This window comes from Chelonoidis abingdonii, chromosome 1 (genome assembly GCF_003597395.2).
Source record: "Chelonoidis abingdonii isolate Lonesome George chromosome 1, CheloAbing_2.0, whole genome shotgun sequence".
In the NCBI taxonomy this organism is placed as follows: domain Eukaryota; kingdom Metazoa; phylum Chordata; order Testudines; family Testudinidae; genus Chelonoidis; species Chelonoidis abingdonii.
In genome coordinates, this window is record NC_133769.1 from 53102729 (window position 1) to 53124062 (window position 21334).

At 44.0% G+C, this 21334-nt stretch overlaps 1 protein-coding gene across 6 annotated transcripts in view; it reads right to left on the reverse strand.

Moving 5' to 3' along the window:
• Positions 1–21334, reverse strand: part of LOC116819258 (uncharacterized) — a 104958-nt gene that overhangs the window by 22422 nt on the left and 61202 nt on the right. For 4 of the 6 annotated variants that reach the window (XM_075065612.1, XM_075065623.1, XM_075065639.1 and 1 more), the window contains 3 exons: positions 14513–14601; positions 12144–12296; positions 9705–9837 (listed from right to left, as the gene is read on the reverse strand). In XM_075065612.1, the coding sequence (XP_074921713.1) occupies positions 9705–9837; positions 12144–12296; positions 14513–14601 (375 nt within the window). The remainder of the gene's footprint in view (positions 1–9704; positions 9838–12143; positions 12297–14512; positions 14602–21334) is intronic. The other 2 variants (XM_075065634.1, XM_075065629.1) reach the window with 2 other exon arrangements.

The following is a 21334-nucleotide window of genomic DNA, read 5'->3' on the forward strand; positions in this document are numbered from 1 at the left end:
GTAATGGGCTTAAATTGCAGCAAGGGAGATTTTGGTTAGACATTAGGAAAAAATTTCTAACTGTAAGGTTAGTTAAGCACTGGAGCAAATTACCTAGGGAGGCTGCAGAATCTCCATCATTGGAGAGTTTTACAAACAGGTTAGACAAACACTTGTCAGGGATGGTCTAAATAATATTGAGTCCTGCCTCTGTGCAGGGGACTGGACTAAATGACTTATCACGGTTCTTTCCAGTTCTACATTTCTACGATTCTATGTTAATCTAGGAATGCCCAGATGGTAAGTATGCTAGGACAAAAGCTGGATGAATGGTTAGGATTTACTGGACCCCAGAGATTTCTTCACATAACAACCCAGAAACTGAGCAAGTAGAATTGCTGCTTCTTCAAGGAGCTTTCTTGCAAATTTGAAGGAACAGTGACAGCAAGAAATTAGTGTTCTTTTACCCCTGGAATATGAAATAGCACTGCTAAGGTCAAACATCGAGTTAAGGAGCCTGTTTATAAAGAAGACCCAGGATTCCATCCAGGGAGGGAAGTCTGAAATATCAAGTTCAACACTTGCTTTGAAGCTGTGGTTAAGGAAGCCTAAAAAAGATAATCTGAAGCTGTTCAAGATGTGGAGCCAAGTCATGATGCTTTCCAGTTCCTACTGAGTATACTGTACAGTACTAATGCAGCTTCCAAATGTTTAGAGCCCTACTGAGCAAAGTAAAAACTTCTTGAGGAATTACCAGTGACCCCTGATCTTTCTAGGTTGCTTCTTGTCCTTCCTGGCTCCCTTCTGTTTATGGCTCATCATTTGCTTTCTTTTTTATGTCCTCATTCTTCCATCTCTTCTGTACCATACCTCCATTTAAAACAATATATATAGAGAGAGAATTCCTTGCTCTTCCCAATAATTCATTAATGTTGTACAGTACTTTGATTATATAAAGGGTTATGCAAATACTTGTAAATATTCTCTCCCCAATGAAATTATTTAAAAGATAATAAAATCTGCTGGGTGCTTAATTTACATCAGAATGATCACACTGGGTCAGACCAATGGTCCATCCAGCCCAGTATCCTGTCTTCCAACAGTGGATAGTATCAGATGTTCAGGAAATTGACAGAACAGGGTAATTTTCAAATGATCCGTAGTTCAGTCGCAGCTTCTGGCAGTCAGACACCTTGCAAATAGAGTTGCATCCCTGATCACCTTGGCTAAGAGCCACTGATGGACCTGTCCTCCATGAACTCATCTAATTCTTTTCTGAACCCAGTTATACTTTTGGCCTTCCAAACATCGCTTGGCAATGAGTTTCACAGGGTGACTATGCACTGTGTGAAAAAGTACTTCCTTATGTTTGTTTAAACATCCTGCCTATTAATTTCATTGGTTCTTGTGTTATGTGAAAGGGTAAATAACACTTCCTTATTCACTTTCTCCGCACCATTCATGATTGTATAGACCTCTCCTTAGCTGTCTCTCCTAAGCCCCAGTTTTTAAAATCTCTCCTTATATGGAAGCTTTTCCATACCCATAATCACATTTGTTGTCCTTCTCTGTACTGTTTCCAATTCTAATGTATCTATTTTGAGAAGGGCTGCCCAGAACTGCACTCAGTATTCAAGGTGTGGGTGTACCATGTATTTGTATAGTGGCATCATATTTTTTATGTCTTTCCTAGTGGTTCCTAACATTCTGTTAGCTTCTTTGACGGCCGCTGCACATTGAGCAGATGTTCTCAGAGAATTATCCCTAGAGAATGACTCCAAGACCTCTTTTTTGAGTGGCTACAATTGTAGACTCCATCACCTTGTAGGTATAGTTGGGGTTATGTTTTCCAATATGCATTACTTTGCATTTCTCAACACTGAATTTCACTTACCATTTTGTTGCCCCAACACTCAGTTTTGTGAGATCCCTTTGTAACTCTTCAGTCAGCTTTGGACTTAACTATTTTGAGTAATTTTGTATTGTCTGCAGCTTTTGCCACACCTCACTATTTACCTCTTTTTCCAGCTCAACACAGGTCCAAGTACAGATCCTTGGGGACCCTGCTATTTATCTCTCTCCACTATGAAAACTTGCTATTTATTCCTTCCCTTTATCTATTAACCAGTTAGTGATCCATGAGAGAACCTTGCTTCTTATCCCATGGCTGCTTACTCTGCTTAAGAGCCTTTAGTGAGGGACCTTGTAAAAGGTTTTCTGAAAGTCTAAGTACACTATAGCCACTGGATCACTCTTGTCCATTTTTGTTTCTAGGCGAGACAGGATTACTTTTTACAAAAGCCATGTTGACTCTTCTCCAACATACAGGGAGTCCTCGGACTTACGACACAATTCGTTCCTCTGAATTGCGTTATAAGTTGAAACCACTTTTCTCATAGAAATCAGAGGAATGAAGGGGGGGATTCCCAAACCAAGGCTTGATACACTATTTTCAGCACAATAACCCAGATTTTTGTACTAAATGAATTATAGATGACTAATGTTGCAACATCAATGTATTTACTGTACACTGTATTTTGTAAACAGCATTTAAATTAACATATAAACTCACATATGCTGCTCAGAATGCCAGCAACACAGGCTCAGAAAGCCAGGGAGAACGGAACACATCCTGAGCCTCAGCCAATTGCTTTTCAGGCTTTCTGATTGGCTCCCAGCCCCAGGCTCAGCAATCAAAAACAAGCAGCAACCCCACCCAGCAACAAGCTACCCTGATCCCTCGAAGACACTAGAAGTGACCCCTTCCAGCTCCATACCACTATAATACAACCAGGAAGTGATTTCAAGTGAACTTTATGTAAATAGAGCATCGTAAGGGCAAAACAAGCATTTTAGGGATGAAACGGGCAGTCAATTGAAAAGCCTCTTAAGTGGTATCCAACGAAAGTTGGGCAACGTAAGTCCGAGGACTCCCTGTATGGTGTTCATTTGTGTGTCTGATAATTCTGTTCTTTACTATACTTTCAATTAATTTGCCTGGTAATAAAGTTGGGCTTATGAGCCTGTAACTGCCAGGATTACCGCTGGATCCTTTTTTAAAAATCAGCATTACATTAGCTATCACCCAGTCATCTGGTACAGAGGCTGATTTAAAAGATAGGTTACATACCACAGTTAGTAGTTCTGCAATTTCATTACCTGAGTTCCTCCAGAACTCATGAGTGAATACATCTGGTCCTGGGGACTTATTACGCTTTATAAATTTGTTCCAAAACCTCCTCTATTGACACCTCAATCTGGGACAGTTCCTCAGATTTGTCACCTAAAACAAAACGGCTAATGTGTGGGAATCTCCATCACGTCCTCTTCAGTTAAGACAAGAATTCATTCTTTCAGTGTTCTTTTAGCACCTTGCTGTTAGTTTTTGTGTCTTTTGCTAGTTACTTTTCAAATTCCCTTTTTTGTCTGCCTAATTATACTTTTACACTTGACTTGCCAGAGTTTATGCTCCTTTCTATTTTCCTCAGTAGGATCTGATTCTGATTTCTAAATGATGTCTTTTTGTCTCTAACTGCCACTTTTACTAGGCTGTTTAGCCATGGTGGCATTTTTCTGGCCCTCTTACTGTTTTTTAAATTATTATTTCAGGTGTACATTTAGTACATTTAGTATTATTATGGTGTTTTAAAAAAGTTTCCATGCAGCTTGCAAGCATTTAACTTTTGTGACTGTTGCTTTTAATTTCCATTTAACTAGCTTTCTCATTTTTGTGTAGTTCCCCTTTTTGAAGTTAAAAAGATATTGTGGTGGGTTTCACTGATATTTTCTCCCCTACAAGGATGTTAAATTTCATTACATTATGGTGGCTATTGCTGAGTGGTTCAGCAAAATTCACCTCTTGGACCAGATCCTGTGCTCCACATAGGATTAAATCAAGAATTGCCTCTCCTCTTGTGGGCTTTAGGACTAGCTGCACCAAGAAGCAGTAATTGATGGTGTCTAGAAATTTTATTTCTGTATCCCATCCTGAGGTGATACATACCCAGTCAACATGGGGCTATTTGAAATCCCCCATTATTATTGATTTTTTATGTTTATAGCCTCTTTAATCTCCCTGAGCATTTTACAGTCACCATCACCATCCTGATCAAGGTGTCAGTAGTATACTCTTATTATTCAAACATGGAATTTCTGTTCCTAGAGATTCTACAGTAGTTTGATTCATTTAAGACTTACACTATATTTCACTATATGCTGTCACTCCTATGTATTTTGTACCCAGGTATTATCATGTCCTGCTATCATCGTTCCACCAAGTTTCTGTGATATGTATTAAATCAATATCTTCATTTAATATTGGGCACTCAGATTCACCCATATTAGAATTTAGACTTCTTGCATTTGTATACACATACTTGTAAAATCTGTCAATATTTAGTTGTTGGCCTTTATTTGATGTAATTCAAATAGGACTCTTTTTCATGTGACCTTCTGTTCAGTTCCTGCATGTACTTTATCAACTTCTATCCTCTTCTCTTTACTAAGATATAGATAATCCCCTTTAATAAATCTTCCCCTAAGGGATGTCTCAGTCCAAACTGTGTGCTCCTCCGCACCTGTTGTTTTCCCCCAGACTTTAGTTTAAAAACTCCTCTACAACCGTTTTAACTTTACATGCACTCTGATTCCCTTTTGGTTTAGGTGGAGCCTATCCTTCAAGTACAGGCTCCTCCTTTTTGAAAAGGTTCTCCAGTTCCTAATGAATCTAAATCCCTCCTCCAAACACCAATGTATCATCCATGCATTGAGATGCTGCAGTTCTGCCTGTCAATCTGGCTCTGCATTTGGAACTGTAAACCTTTCAGAGAATGCTACCATCGAGGTCCTAGACTTTAATCTCTTACCTAGCAGTCCAAATTCGGCCTCCAGGACCTCTCTCCTACCTTTCCCTATGTTACTGGTACCTACATGTGCCATGAACACTGGCTCCTCCCCAGCATTGCACAAAAGTCTATCGACATGTCTCACGAGGCCTGCAACCTTTGCACCCAGCAGGCAATTCACCATGCAGTTCTCCTGGTCACCCTAAATCCAACTCTCTATGTTTCTAGTAATCAAATCCCCCATTACTATTATCAGTCTCCATAGGCACCGACTTCCCTTCTGCCCCCTGAGTGCTCAATCCCCCCCGCCCCCGGTCCCAGCCCTGCACCACCTTCATCCTGCCCCAATTCCACCCCCTTCCTCCAAGTCTCTGCCCCTGCCCCACCTCTTTACCGCCTCCTCCGAGTGTGCTGCATTCTCATTCCTCTTCCTCCCTCCTGGAAAGTCCTAAGTGCCCCCAAACAGCTGTTAGGTGGCTGGCAGGAAGTGCTGGGAGGAGGAGGAACGGGGACGTGGCACACTTGGGGAAGGAGGAGGCGAGAGTGGGAGCAGAGTGAGCTTGGCTGCCGGTGGGTGTGGCGTATTCACTAATTTTTCCCTGTGGGTGCTGCAGTCCTGCAGCACCCATGGAGTCAGCACTTATGTCTGTCTCTTCCTAATAACTGGGGTACGCTCCCCCAGAGGGGTGTCCTCAGTGTGAGAGGATGCCATGACACCATCATCTGGAAGGACAGTCCCAACTATGGGAACATTTCCCTCTGCTGCAACTTGTTCTCCTTCCCCGAGACTTTCATCCTCTTCACAGCACAGAGGTTATCAGGCTAGGAGTGGGACTGCTCTATTATGTCCTGAAAAGTCTTATCTATGTTCCTCTTTGTCTCCCTTAGCTCATCCAGTTCAGCCACTCTGATCTCAAGAGTCCATACTCAGACCAGGTCTACACTACAGATCTCTATCGATATAACGTTGTTGCTCATGGCTGTGAAAAATCCATACTCCTGAGCAACACAGTTATAGTGACCTAACGCCCCGTGTAGACAGTGCTATGTTAGCATGACCAGATGTCCCGATTTTATAGGGACAGTCCCGATTTTTGGGTCTTTTTCTTATATAGGCTCCTATTATCCCCCCGTCCCGATTTTTCACACTTGCTGTCTAGTCACCCTATGCTATGTTGACGGGAGACCTTGTCCCACCAACATAGCTATCATCTCTTGGGAAGGTGGATTAACTATGATGACAGGAGAAGCTCTCCTGTCAGCACAGTATAATCTTTACTAAAGCGCTACAGTGGCACAGCTCTGGTTCAGCTGCACTGCTGTAGTGCTGTACATGAAGACAAGCCCACAGTCTCTGAGAGTTCTGAGTTGCTTGCACCAAATGCACACACACACCACCTGCTCACAAGGCAGGTAATCTTACATGCTGCATTCCGTGCAATAAATTGGATAACCCTCTGTCATGATATAATTCCCAAATCTGAACCTTAGCTTCCAAATATGGGTACCAGCATAAATCCTCTAAGCTTAATTACCAGCTTAGATCCTGTAGTGCTGCCACCAATCAGGACTTAGAGTAGAGCCCCTGATAAGCTCTGGTCTCCCCCAAAAACCTTCCCTGGGGACCCCAAGACTCAGATTCCTTGAGTCTCACAACAAAGGGGAATAAACCTTCCCTTCTTCCTCCCCTCTTCCTCCCAGATTCTTCCCGCCCTGGGTTCACTAGGAAGGTAGACAGATTCAAGCTCCGTAGATCTAACAAAGAGATATTCCCCTCACCAGAGGCAATACAAATTCAAGCTCCATGAATCTAACACAAAGAGATAAACGCAAGAGCAGGTTTTCCCTCCACCCTGTCTTCTCTCTCCACCAATTCCTGGTGAGTGCAGACTCCTCCCTGAGTCTTACCAAGATAACCAAAGATCAATTAGATTCTAAAAAAGTGGAAAACTTAATAAAAGAAGAAAAAACATAAAAATTGTCTCTGTAATCAAGATGGTAAATATACAGGGTTTTAGCTTATAGACAATAGAAAGAAAGCTTTCTCCAGCGAATACAATTTAAGACACTTCCAGAAATACACATCTGCAAATAAAGAAAAGCATTTAAAAGACTTAACCACCTTTTTACTTACTCACTATTCTGACTTGATAGAGAGACTGTAGCAGGAAGATTGGCAGAAACTGGTTGCACTCTAGTCCTGTCCAGGACCAGAGAGAACAAAGCCAAACCCAAAAACCACAACAAAGGCTTCCCTCTCTTGAGATTTGAAAGTATCTTGTTTCCTGATTGGTCCTCTGGTCAGGTGTTGTTTGTTAACCCTTTCCAGGTGAAAGAGACATTAACCCTTAGCTATCTGTTTATGACACCCTCACTCTGCTGCTGGACTTCTACTGGCACTATTTTTACTCTGGCATTTTTTTTGTTTGTTCTTTGTGCTTTTTGTCTGTTTTTTCTAGGGGGTGGGGCTTTATTGTCCTGTGTTTAGAGATTTTTTGTTAGGTGTATTTGGCTTTAAACTCCCTCACAAAACTCCCGTTTGCTATCTCCTCTGGTTGTTGAGGAGCTTGCTGTTCTCCCTGAGTTAGCCCCGCCCCCTTGTCAAAGAATTCTAGAGGGATTAGGGATGAAAGGATACTAGACCCTCGTTAGGAAGGTCTGCTAGGCTCAGCATACAGTCCTCCAAATAGACCACACTATAAACTTCAATCAAGCAGGCACACAGCAAGCAAGCAAGCACACGACAAACAAACTTTCAATGGAGTATGTCTTAAAAATCCAAATGTACTTTCTAGACTTTACTTACAATTTGAATTTAAACACAATCCCCTCTCCCCAATCATATATTTAGCTAACTGGATATTTTTAGTATTCACATTCCTTGTTTATCAATTAGTTTATAAATAGTCTTGCAATTAGACTGGATCAAAATGCAGTTTACATTTTTCTGTGAAAGGGACTGGTGGTGTCTGTTCAGTCCCTAGTGGTCAGGTGTACAGTAGGGCAGTAGAGTGGCCATTCATGGATTTTGGCTCATCCATGATGTTCCCAGGCTCTTGCATAGCATGGCAGCCTGTCTTCTGTACTGCCACTGGCTACGCACCCCCCAGCCATGCACGCTTACCCAGTCCTTCTGTAGTATAATAAAGTTACAGAAGTAGATTGTATTGTATCTTATGCTGCTTTGAGAGGAATATGGCACTCCTCCCCAACATCACTCTGGTTCAGCTGGTCATTCTTCTCTTGATCTGCAGCTTACTACTTCTGAGGCCTGTAGCTTGCATCAGCTTGCAGACAGCCTCTCAGTCTAAAATATTTAAACAGCAGGAAAGAATATTGCTACTCTTCCCCTTAAGACAACCTTTCCTTACCAAATTTTTGTGGTTTTTCTGGAATTTTGCTCCCTTCTGCACCAGGGAGCAGAAGGGAGAACATTGGCCTCTATTGCTTCTCATGCAATGCCAATAAAATGGGCCCAGTCTCCCCTTCAAACACATATTCAACTCAGTGGGAGTTCTGCCATATACTATAGGGGAGAATCTGTTCCAACATCAGAGGGGTAACCATGTTAGTCTGAATGTGTAAAAAGCAACGAGTCCTGTTCACCCACGAAAGCTTATGCTCCAGTACATCTGTTAGTATTTAAGGTGACACAGGACTCATTGTTCCTTTGTTCCAACAGGCAGCTTCGTCTAGCGAATAGGCCAATAGTCTGAAGCAAGAGATCTGAATTCTATTTTTTCCTCTCCTGTGCTTGGCTGATTGGTTCTTGCTCACATGATCAGGGTCTAACTGATCACCATATGTGGGGTTGAGAAGGAATTTTCCTCCAGGTCAGATTGGCAGTGATCTTGGGGATTTTTTGCCTTCTTCTGCAGCCTGGATGGCCAGGCTAACCCCTGGCCCCTCCCTTTGTGCCTGAGGCCCCTCCCCTCCTCTTCTACTTTCCCCTCCCCCGTAGAAGCCCAAAGCATCCCCACCACGGCCCTGTGGCCGCAGCGCCGGACAGCTGGAGGCAGTGGGGGCGGGGGCAAGGCCCAAGCCCCAGTGCACTGCAGCCTCAAGGCCCACAGCACTTGGGCAGCACGGTCACCACGTCCCCAGGCCCGGTGCTTAGGCAGCCAGGCATCATGGTCGCTGTGCCCCCAACTCCAGGCAGCCCCCAGTCCTGGTGCTTGGGTAGCCAGCCCCAGAGCACCAGGCAGCACTGGGCCAGCACCAGCCACCCCAGTGGTCCTGAGTCCCTGCAGAAGGCACACTGGCCTAGAGGCGGGGCAACAGTAGGCTGTTTGAGGAGGTACAGCCTCCCCTTGCCTATGACACCCACCGCCCATGCCCTGCAGCATGTCAAGGCAGGGTCGCTTACTAAGATTATCTGGGTATTTCTTACTTAATCATTTCCCTGCCATTGTGGGGGCCACAAGCTCTGGTGCACCTCAGTTCTTCCTATTCTCTGCCTGTGGTACATAATAGTCTAGTCTAGTCTCCCGTGGGCTGTAATACTGTGCTCTCATTTTGGTTGATGGGTATAGTGTGAGGATCCTGGGTGGTGGTGGCCTGTGATATACAGAAGGTCAGATTAGATGATCTGGTGTGATCCCTTCTGGCCTTAAACTCTATGAATCTATTCCAGGCTCTGTCATGTGACCATGGGCAAGTCATTTCACCCTCTAGGAACTGAAAATAATGATATTAACCTTTCTTCATAAAGCACTTGAGAGCTACATATGAAACGCTCTACATGTATAAGCCAACTCAACCCCCAAAGTCTTGTGCACACACACATGCACACAAAATATAAGTAACTATTTAATCAATTTGCACTTGCCCACAGAGGTATTTAACCATACTTCACATTCACAGACAAGAGATTATTTTTACCATGCAAGGATGCCAGGTGTTGATGCCACTATTGTCTTTGAATCTATCTTCACAGGGCTTCTGGATGTCCTCCTTTCTGACCATTCTGAAGCCACCCGTGTAATTCTCAGAATACTCTCTGAAATCTTGCTGGCTAAGGAACATATAACCATGTGCAGGATTCAGCTCACTTTTGTACCTCAGCATTAGTTTCACATTGGTGATACGCTAGTTGCAGTGTTTTCTCAATTTTCTCATATAATTCTGTATGTGTTCCACTGTTGAGCTAAACTGTAACCTTTTTCTGATTACTTTCACAGAACACAATAGTTGAAGCTCCAATTGTATTTATATGAATGTTTTCTAATCTAATCTAAATGTAAACCTAGTGACACCTATTGGCAATGATAACACTGTTACAGCAAAAGCTATGAAGGCAACTTTGCTTCCTGTTGCTATAGGCAAAGTCCTTCACATTTGCTTCTGAGATGAAATTATAATCTAAACTGTCATGTTGATTCTGAATCTAATTCTTACATGCAGCTTGAGATCTCTTTCAAAATCTCCCTGTGCAGCATTTTTAGTCTAGATGTAAGCTGTGAGTAAAATGGGACCAGATCATAAGTTTAAGATCTACCTGCAGAAAGGACCATCTGCACACGGATTTCTCCCTCTCTGTGCAGAAAAGGGTCAGCTGCTGCCACAGCAATATTTTCCCCTTTCTCTTAGATTCAACATCTGTACTGTTTCAGGAATCCAGAAGGGCAGGGATGGGAAGTGAGCAGGAGGAGTGGAAGTAGGGTGGTGGATGCACATAAACACACACACCACACAGCTCAAGCCCAAACATCCATTTCACAGTTAAAGAGCCCTTTAGCCCAAGTCTCACGAGCCTGACATGGTAGTAGAGACATACCATTAAAGGGTGGGGAGTGAGGGGCCAACTAGGGAGTCCCTTGCAGTGCAACTACACTGAGGCTGGGGCAGAGATACAGGAACCCAGAGTTGATTCAGAGGCCCAGAGTTCCTCAAAGATGCCCCTGTGACCTGGAGGATTAGCACTGATCTTGGAGGTTCATAGTATTTGTGAGCTTTACCCTTGTTTGTTCCACATTGGGGCAAACCCTATCTCTCAATGGAAGAATTCAGGAAAACTCTGGAAAGCAAAGTTCATGGAGTTTCCTGGACCTACATGGGAATTTCCTTGTAAGCAATGGTGGCTTAACACATGAGACAATTTGGGGGCCCCAGGAGCATTGGAACCTGTGTAGAAGGGGAACTGCCACCAGCACCAGAACTGTGGCCCAGCCCCTGTTCCTCCTCTTCCCCTTGAGACCCCACCCCCTGGCCAGGCTGGAAGCTGGAGCCAGGCCAAGGAAAGAGTTGCCCAGGAAGCCTAGGCCACTGTGAGGAACCCTGGACCCTCCACCTGCCCTGGGAGGGGAGCCTGATAGCAGCCTCCGGCCCCTGTCTCTGCCCCCTGGGGTGTGCCATCTACGGCAGGTGGAAGGTCTGGGGCTCTCCACAGTGGCCCAGGCTCTCTGATCACCTTATCAGCTCCCCTGCCACAAAGCGCAGCCCCTGCTGCCGCTGCTGCTCAGCACCTGCCACAGAGGCAATGCACTGGGGGCTGGGGACATGCAGAGTTATATGCCCCATCCCATATTTCTCAGGACGCTCAGCAGCGAGGAGGCAGTGCTCCCCCTGGCAGAATTTTCCCTGTGTCCTTGCAGCCTAGAGAGGGAGGAAGCAGTTGACATAGCTACCGCCGCTCAATAGGGGTGATTTAATTATGCCAGTGGGAGAGCTCTCTCCCACCGGCATACGGCGGCCACACGGGAGACCTTACAGTGGCACAGATGCAGGGCTCTTTGAGCTAAAAAAAAATCATGATCACTCTTTAAGCATAAAAAGAGTTATACCTCTAATTTAGTATAACCAATTTGAAGTTTGCAAGGAAATACGGGACTTTCTCACCAGTTCTGATTAGTACACAGAGCCTCGGCCCTTTCCTGCCAGCACTCCAACTCACCCACAAAGGATTCTGAGGGTTAGGTGGGTTCCAGCAAGAAACAGACTATGGTCAAGTGTGAAAAAAGGTTGAGAATCACTTTTGTCCCACACTTCCAGCTATGATATCTGCAAAGCACTGCAGCTGTCACCCTTTAAACTGATTACTCCAAAATCTACCTTTCTCCCCCTGAACTCCACCCATTGTAATTTTTTTCTCTCTCACCTTCCCATTCCTTCCTCTCCCATCTCCAGTCTATGAAAAAACTCTTTGGGACAGGAATCAAAAGTTATTCTGGTTTATATTCCATAAAGCACCAGGTACATCTACAGTACTACATAAATGCTTCATAAAAAATAAGAACAGAGAGTGTTGTAATGGAAGAAGAACTGGACTGGGGAAGCGGATAGTGGTTATTTTTTGCCAGTAACAATCTGTATAATCATTACCGTTCAATTTTAAACCAGAATCCTTCAATGCCTTTCCATACGATGCCCTCCTTGCAAAGGCAGTGTTGCCAAGATAACTCGTTGGAGTGCTACAGATAAAGGACCCCGGATTCTGCTCGGGAAGTAAGCTCATTCTCTTCTCTCTGTGAAATGCTGATTTGGGAAGAAACGACTTTCTAAGAAACATGAAGTTGTATAATTCAACTGGTTTTAGAAGAAAGGTTTTGGGAACTAATATATTTCTTGAAAAAGTGCATGAACTGCTTTATAAAATCCGTAGTGAATTCGGAACAAAGATCTGAATTTGAGTAATCTTAAATGTCCAGTATATTGAAAAATATAACTTACTCTCTATCTTCTTTAAAGTGGTTTCATAATGGTATGGATATTCAGATCAGGGTCTAAAATTATGTTGCACAAAATAGTCAGAGTGGAAATAATGATAACTAGTTTACACAGTAGCAGAGTCTGTATTTAAAGTAGTAAGGAAAAAGAGAGAGTTTCATCTTAAAAAGAGGATGTTATTCTTTGGAAAATTCACAGGATTGTGATGCCTCAAAGATTTTCATTATGACACAGTGTGCAGAGACCTTCATCTTTTATTGCTCGAACATAGTTCCCACTGCCTACAGTGTGATCCTGTTCCAATGTGGGGGAACTGACTTAGAAAGGACTACCCAACTTGCTCCTACACCAGAAATTGGTAATAGCAGGTGCAGGATTTGTAAGGTGGACATATCAAATTCTGGCATTTGACCTGAAGCCTCAACTAGGGAAGTGGTGAAAGAAAAATATGTATCAAAAATTATTATTAATAATTAAAAAGGCTGCCATGGATGGTTCTTTGTGAAACAGATGCTTAAGTAACCCTTCATTCATCTTTATTCAATATGAACTAGTTTGCTTATTTGTGGAAGTCCCCGGCAGAGACCATTTGGGGACTGCCAGAATTCTTTGCACTCTAGCTACTGCCCCTCTTCACCCTTCTCTATTCCTGCACATCAACATGGCCCCAGTGCTGGGGACTGAAAGAGAGAGAGGCATAAATGATAACTCTACTGGCTCTATGCCCACTGGGGAGTAATGGGAGGTTTCTGGTCCCTTTGTGCCAGCTGGGTGACACAAAGGGGGCCGGAGAACCTAGCCCAGTATCTTTAAATAAAAAAATAATTAATGGTTGATTAGTTTAAACTTGATTTTTTTTTAAGTTGGAAGACATTGTAATATATAGTCACTATATTGAAGGAATCAGTAGATAAGTAAACACTTTATGTTGAAGTCCACACACGAATCTATAACTATTTGTAAATGCTTTGTGGTGAAGTTAGAGCTTAGTGGTATATTGTATTGTCAGGCAATATACCATGGTGCAATGCCAGGTCTCTCACAGTCTAGTAGGTAGAGGCTAAGAGCTCTGCAGAGGTAATATGCTGAGCCCTGGGTAAGAAATGCTTCATGTTTCTCTACAGAGAACTCTTTGCTTAAAGGGGATCTGAAAGGGGCTTCCCTCCAGCCCTCCTCAGCTGGAATAAAGGTGGCAGCAATGCAGATCCTATGGTACAAGATTTAAAAAAATATTTATGGTGCCATCGGTCATGTTAGAAATGGACCATTTTTGTTGGCCTCGTCTACACACAGATTTTATACCAGTACAACTGTGTTAGTAAGGGATGTGGGGTTTTTGCCAATACCTGTATAGTTATACTGATGCAGTCGCTAGTGTGGATGCAGTTATACTGTTATAATGGTGCAATAAGCAATAAATATTGCTTTCCCATCAGCAGCAGCATATTAGTCTTGAGCAGTGGCCAGCCTAGTTAAACTGGGCCATCAACACTTGATGATTGATACAAGTTCCTCCCATCATGAGGAAATGTCATGTTACATTGCAGATCAAATAAAGAGGATTTGGACCATCTGCTTTGGATGAATGCCAGGCCATAACTGGAGGGAATGTTTTAATTTGAGGGGTTTTGAGGCAAAGGGATACTGCTGGCTTTATCTTTTATGTCACTGTGCTTTTAATAATGTCAAATGGCCCGGAGAACTAGAGCTGGATAACATTTTTCAAATAGTTTATTCGCTGATAAATATAGTTTCGAGTCACCTGAAACTATTCATGAATTCATATGGAGTTCACTGAATAGTTTTGACCACACAAAAAAACACTGAAATGTTTTGTTAATGTCAAAATGAAACATTTAGTTTCGACCTGAAAAAATTTGTATCAATTTTCAGTCATTTTAATAAAAAAGAAGAAAAGGAGGATTAACAACATGGCTGGAGGAAGAGGAGTAATATTAAACACAGAAGGCGCAATAGACATGTCATTGCAGCAAAGTAATTAAAAACACTTTCAGTGCTCTTACAATCAGATGGTAAATGTGAAATGAATGAACTTCCAGCCATCAAGTTGACTTGCATTATTGTGTGAGGAACATTGAGGGACCACAGGTATCTGTAAGACATTTATCAGAAAAGAAAAAAGGCACTTAACATTTTTCTTAGGAGTTACTGTCATTATGTGGGTTCAATTCCCTCCCATTCTCCCTACAAGTGGTCCCTAAGCCAGACAAATTATGTTATTAACTTTACGCAAAGAAGTGCCAACTCAGATGCATGGAGTCCCATTTAAAAAAAATTAAGTGCTACTAAAAGTTGGATTAATATTTACTTTGATTTTTTAATTAATGTATAATTATATTTATATTTATATTATAATGAATATTATTTTATTATGTTCTCTTTTCAGGCTTTAGCATGTTGTAAACTATTACACAAGTATTCTACATATTTGACATTCTTTATCACATTTTATTTATTTGTGTATGCGTGCATGCCTCTTAAAGGACAGCTCTAAAACATACATTTTCAGAATAAACTTGTATGTGGAATATCAGATTAACTCTCCAGGAGATAGTCATCTTCAGGTTTTAAGTGTCATGCACATCAATGTTCTAACATTATAGTGAAATAAAGATTGCAATTAAATAAATTGTCACCTATCAGAACTTAGAAAGAGAGAAGACACATTAGTCAAGTCTCTTTCCATGCTAAAGTAGAATTGTCTCTACAGTTCATTCAATAGATTCACAGTTCAGACAGAAAACAAGATCAAACTACAACATGTGTACCTTATCTAGTTACAAACACTCCTTATGCTTTACTACAGTGGTTTGCAAACCTTTTTTCATCTGTGGACTCCTAAAAAATTTTGAATGGAGGTGCAGACCCATTTGGAAATCTTAAGCCTAGTCTGTGGACCTCGAGTGGTCTGCGCACCTCAGGTTGAAAACCACTGTTCTATGGTAACAACAACATTTTGCAGGCCCCTAACACAGTCTGCGGAACCCAGGGGTCTGTGGACCACAGGTTGAAAACCACTGCTTTACTACCTCAAGCAATTCTTCCTGCTTATATCAAATGTTGCACTTTCTGTCCTGACTATTCACTTTCATTAATCTCACTGTTTAATTATGGAGTCCCTGGAATGAAAATGTTAATATATGCTCTTTGGTGTGGTCATTTAACTTAACTTTTATACTAAACTAGATAGAAGATAGTATAAATCATGCTTATTTTTATTTCCCAGATGAAAAACTTGGCTAAATTGGAGTTAATGTTGACAGACATATCAACAACATAAGGGTTAAAAAAAAGTTAAGAATTTTGTAGTAACAAAAAAAGGATAAAATCAGGAAATTCAGAGTTAAACTTAAAAGAAATCCAACCATTTGAAAGTATGGACATACACAGCTGAAATAACCCAAACAATTTTAACTGCCTCCTTCGCAGTGCTGGCCTTCCATCTTGTAGTCTTCATGGCACAAACATGCACAAAGTGTAAACCAATGCAATGTCATCTTCTTGAGTTTGCAGACAGGCTGAAACAACAGCTCTGAGTGGTGTGAACTGCGTTATATTATTTTTTCATATTTTATTCAATAAAAACCTCAATTTTAATTTTTTTTCTGAAAATGCCACAGAAATTTCTGCCAGAGCACTGCCTCAGCCAGTGACTTTGCACAGAACATAGCTCCTGCTTGCCACAGAGTATTTGGACCTTGCACTAGAATTTGAATGAAGATACTATTTGTTTAATTAGGAATTATACATTTTTGTTTGACTTCACTGCTTCATCTTTAAAAATAAGGCATTCTAATTTTTGAGATTACTGATTAAAGCGACATCCTTTTTATGGGTAAGATTGTCATAGATGGTAGCTATAAACCAATGTAAGCCCAGGGTTTGAACTCAGGCTCAAGCCTAGCCCCTTGCTCAATCCCCCTGTCTACAAACAAATTGGGCTGAGATTCAGGGTCCCAGGACCCCACAGGGGTGGAGGCAGAAGTGAAAGTAAGCCGGTACAGTCTGGTATGGTGTACCGGACTGGCTTCCCCAGGTGGCAATTTAAAGGACCTGGGGCTCCTGGCAGCAGCTAGAGCCCCAGGCCCTGTAAATTGCCACCAGAGCCCTGCTGCCAGAGCCACCGGGTAGCAGAGGTGGTTGGGACCCCTGGGGCTCTGGTAGTGATTTAAAGGGACCGGGGCTCTGCTGCGGTAGTGGCAGCTGGGAGCCCCTGGCCATTTAAATCACTCCCAGAGCCCCACCACCGCTACCCCAGGGCTTCAGCAGCAGGGCTCAGGCGGCAATTTAAAGGGCCTAGGACTCCGGCCGCCGCTACCGCCCTGGGCCCTTTAAATCTCTGCCAGCTCCAGCAGTGGGGCTCTGGTGACAATTTAAAGGGCCTGGGGCAGTACCGGCGGATGGAGCCCCAGGCACTTTAAATCGTCACCCGAGCCCCGCTGCCAGAGCCCTGGGGTAGCAGCAGCCGGGCTTTGGTGGCAATTTAAAGAGCCAGCGGCTCTCAGCCACTGCTACCACCCAGGACCCTTTAAATGTCCGCTGGCTCTGGCAGCAGAGCTTGGCTGGCTCCATCAGCAATTTAAAGGGCCCAGGGCTCCACTGTGGTAGCAGGTGCTGGGAGCCCCTGGCCCTTTAAATCACTGCCAGAGCCCCCGGCCACCGCTGCTACCCCGGAGCTCTGGCAGCAGGACTCAGGCGGTGATTTAAAGGTCCCAGGGCAGTAGCGGCGGCCAGAGCCCCGGGCCCTTTAAATGGCTCCTGAGTCCTGGGGCTCCCAGCCACCTCTGCAGCTGGTAGCTCCGGCAGTGATTTAAAGGGCCCAGGACTCCCAGCTGCCACTACCGCAGTTGGAGCCCCAGGCCCTTTAAATCTCAATTTAAAGGGTCTGGGGGGGGGTCTAAGGCCCCGCCTCTTCTAGTTGAGGCCACACCCCTTCTGGCTGAGGCCACGCCTCCTGCTCAGGACTCCAGTGTACCAGTAAGTGTTTTAAGTTACTTTCATCCTGGGTGGAAGGTCCAAGCCTGAGTCAAGCTGGGACTCAGAGTTCAAGTCCTATTGCTCTGCAGTCTAGACATAGCCCCTCTGGATTCATGCTCTGGGAGTCTGCCAAACGCATCCCACAATCATACGGACTGACTTTCTATATCCGGTAGACAGTCAAGCATGGTGGAAAGTCAAGTTTTCCCACACTGCACCATGAACAAGGGGCTACAGCAGCCACATTTTGGAAGGGTATTAGGAAGTCTGGGATATGGTTGGTTGGATTTGGGTCTGAGAACTACATTGTGGATGCTGGAGCCTCATGTGCAGGCCCAGGTTAGAAAATTCTTAACTGAGCGTTGACAAACAAACAGTGTAGATGCTCAAGCCCTGGGTTCTCTAACAAGATCAGCTGATTTGACTTCCACTAATCCTAGGCTTGCATTGCAGTGTAGGCATACCAGAGTTTGTTTTCTCCTCAAGGTTTTGTTATGGGGGTACTCTTACAACTGTTTGAAAGACCTTAACTGTGCATTTCTGCACTGTCAAGTATCTGAATATTTAAAGTATTTAAATAATTTAACCTTAATGCTGAATTTCCTGTGATTCAAACCATGGATTTTTCCAATATTACAACATTTCTGCATGTCTTTTACCCTGATACTCCCATTCTTAATACCAGCTTAAGTTTTTTGTCTCAGACTTTCCTTGGTTATTTTCAAATATTTTAAAAGATCGACATGTATTGGAAACCAGGAGACAGGATACTATGCAGAACTCCTAAGCCCCAAAGAGAAGGGCAAGTGGGGTAGCAGGAAACTCCAGTGGGTGCTGGCTTCCCAGATGCCCAAACAACTCAGTTAATAAGCTGCCCCTACTTTCCAACTTCTTCCAAGCCTGCCAGGCTCCATATCTTGATTCCTGCTCCCCTTCCCAATTTGTCTCTCTCAAACCTAAAGTTCACAGGATCTACTACAGACCATGGCAGGAGAGCAGAAACCATAGGCCCCATGCAGACATTATATGAACTTGAGGTGGGGCAGGGAAAGATGGAGATTAGAGAGCAGATGACTCAGGCAACCCAGCTCTGAAGCCAAGAGGGCTGCAGGATCAGCTGGGCCTACAGGACACTAGAGATCTTAAAAACTCTGCAAGTATTCTGATTTTGGAGTAGCGGAGAAGCACTGGGAGTCTAGGAGCACTATTAGGCTTCAGGACTCAGTGGAATCTGGTGTCCAGCTACCTGTTAGGGTCTAATGCACTGCTGCTGGCAAGGGTGGTGCATGAACTGCTGGCTGGGGAAGGCTAACCCCCAGCCATGCCCCTTCCACCCAAGGCCCCACCCCTTCCATCTCCTGGAGCCCAGAGCCCACCATGGCCGCCAGCCCTCACCCCAGGCTAGTGCCCCCAGCCCCGGAGCACCGGGAGGGCACGTGGTGTGGCCGCAGCCTCTGGAGCAAAGCGAGAAAGGGAGGGAGGGAGGGCAGGCAGCACGGTCCCAGACCCTGGAGCTGGACTGCAGAGCGGAAGCAGAGGGTCTGGGGGGTGGAGAGTGGGTGGGGCCATGTCTGGCTGTTTGGGGTGGCACAGCCTCCCCCAACCTACGGTACCCACTGCCCACAGTGGGGTCTGCTGCCTCCCCACTATTCTCTTGTGCACAATCATTTTGTAATGATTGTCAGGAAGCCATGCATTTTGAGTCTCCATCTTCTTCTGGAGACACTTTCAGGACTACCAGGGCAGGAGGGAGATATGTACAATACAGGAAGAAGGATATGCAGGACTGGAGGAAGATGTGAATTTTGTCTTCACTGCTTTGCTTTCTACCCTCTCCACTCTCCTTTTGTTTCTGCTTTGTTTTTTGGACCTGTCCCCTCCCCTGCTTTTCTCCATCCCACTTTGTTTCTTTTGCTTCTCTGATCCTGCCTACTTCAATTTGTCGCTGCCTCTTTTTAATCTCTTCCTTTATTTTCCTCACAGAACCCTTCCATGAATTACACTGCACTGCTACAGGGGTCTATCCAATGAAGCATGGGCTGTTAATGACTGGCCCTAGGTTAAGCAGTGTTGAGTAAAGAGTACCCTCTGGATTCTCCAGCTGTGCAGGTTGAACCACGTCCCAGCCACCTACATACACCTCCATGCTGAAAAGAGAACATGAAACTTCAGTGAGTTTTCTGGATCCTTTGTTTCCCCTCTCTGGGATGTTATGAAGGAAAGGTACGTTATTAATTAATTAATTTATTATTATTATTTATAGAACCCAAAGGCCCCAGTCAATGATTGGAGTCACATTTTGTTAGGTCCTATACAAAGTAGTAAAAACCCAGTCCCTGCCCCAAAGAGCTGTAGTCCAGAGTTTTTATTTTCTAGTTGCAGTTCCCAGTGGAGTGTATTTCTTCAATAACTGCAGAAAGGCCACATGACCCTTCAACACTGACATGTGTCAAGTGTAAGATTTAATGCTTCTAAATTCACGGAGAGGCTATTGAGAAATAGCTTTAAAGAACCTGGTCACTGAACCATTAGATCAGATCTGAAGTAATGAAGGAATGAATCATATTCCAATATAATGAATTATATTGGAAAAGAGGAATGTTTCAGCTCTCTGATACTACTTCTATCATTAGTCTGATATATCTGTCTGTAACATTATGAGATCTCCTTTTATAATAGTTTGGTTCAAAAAAAAAAATGACCTTCATGTCAATGTATCATCTCAGGAGCCCTATTATTGTGGAATCAGTACTTGTAAGCCCTGCTCTAATACAGAGACAGAAATAAATGTTGGTTTTTAGACCCATTTCTGCAGATTATTCATTCCCTTATTTAGCTTTATTGTAAATGTTCACAAAATTACTAGTTTCTAGATAGAGCAGTAACCATAGCAAACAGACATCATAAATTAGATAGCAATCAGAATCAGGACTATCAGCCATAAGCAACAATTTCAGGCTGGCACTGTGGAAAAAAACAATGGTTACGACGTATTTGTGCCTCAGCCTTGTCATATTCAGAAGCCGAATTCACATATGTTGAATTTGCAGTCTGTATATACACAGAATTGTTGAATACGTTACTGCAATGGCCTGACCTGCAAACGATTGCTAGCCAGGGCCGGCGCTTCCATTTAGGCGGCCTAGGCAATTGCCTAGGGCGCCAGGATTATTGGTGGGTGGCATTTTGCTGGAGGGGGAGGCAGGCAGCTCCGGTGGAGCCGCCGCAGTCGTGCCTGCGGAGGGTCCACTGGTCCGCAGCTCCAGTGGAGCTGCCACAGTCGTGCCTGCGGACAGTCAGCTGCTCCTGCAGCTCCGGTGGACCTCCCACAGGCACCACTGCAGCAGCTCCATTGGAGCTGCGGACCAGCGGACCCTCCGCAGGCACAACTGTGGCAGCTCCACCGGAGCAGTGGACCAGCAGACCCACCACAGGCACGACCGCGGAGGCTCCACTGGAGCTGCAGGACCAGGGCGCGGGGAGGCGAAATTGCCATGCGCCTAGGGCGCTAAAACCCCTAGCACCGGTCCTGCTGCTAGCAGTGATAAGCAACAACAACTGAGGCCCACAGCTTTCCCTGAAGATTAAACATTGACTGGGAGGAGTTTCTGTCCAAAGTCTTTCTGATCTTGTTGCTGATTAACAGCCATCTTGCTTTTTTTTTTTTTTTTTAAGTGATCCTTCTAACTGGTAGTGTGGATATGATACTCAGGGGTGCAAGCCACGTGAAAGGCTGCGTCACTCTTGCTTTGCTGCTGTAGTTCCCAGCCTGGGCCCCTCAGAAACAGCAAAACAGCACGCAAAACAGCAAAACAGCACCCTGAGTGTCTGTGTATAGCTGCAGCTTG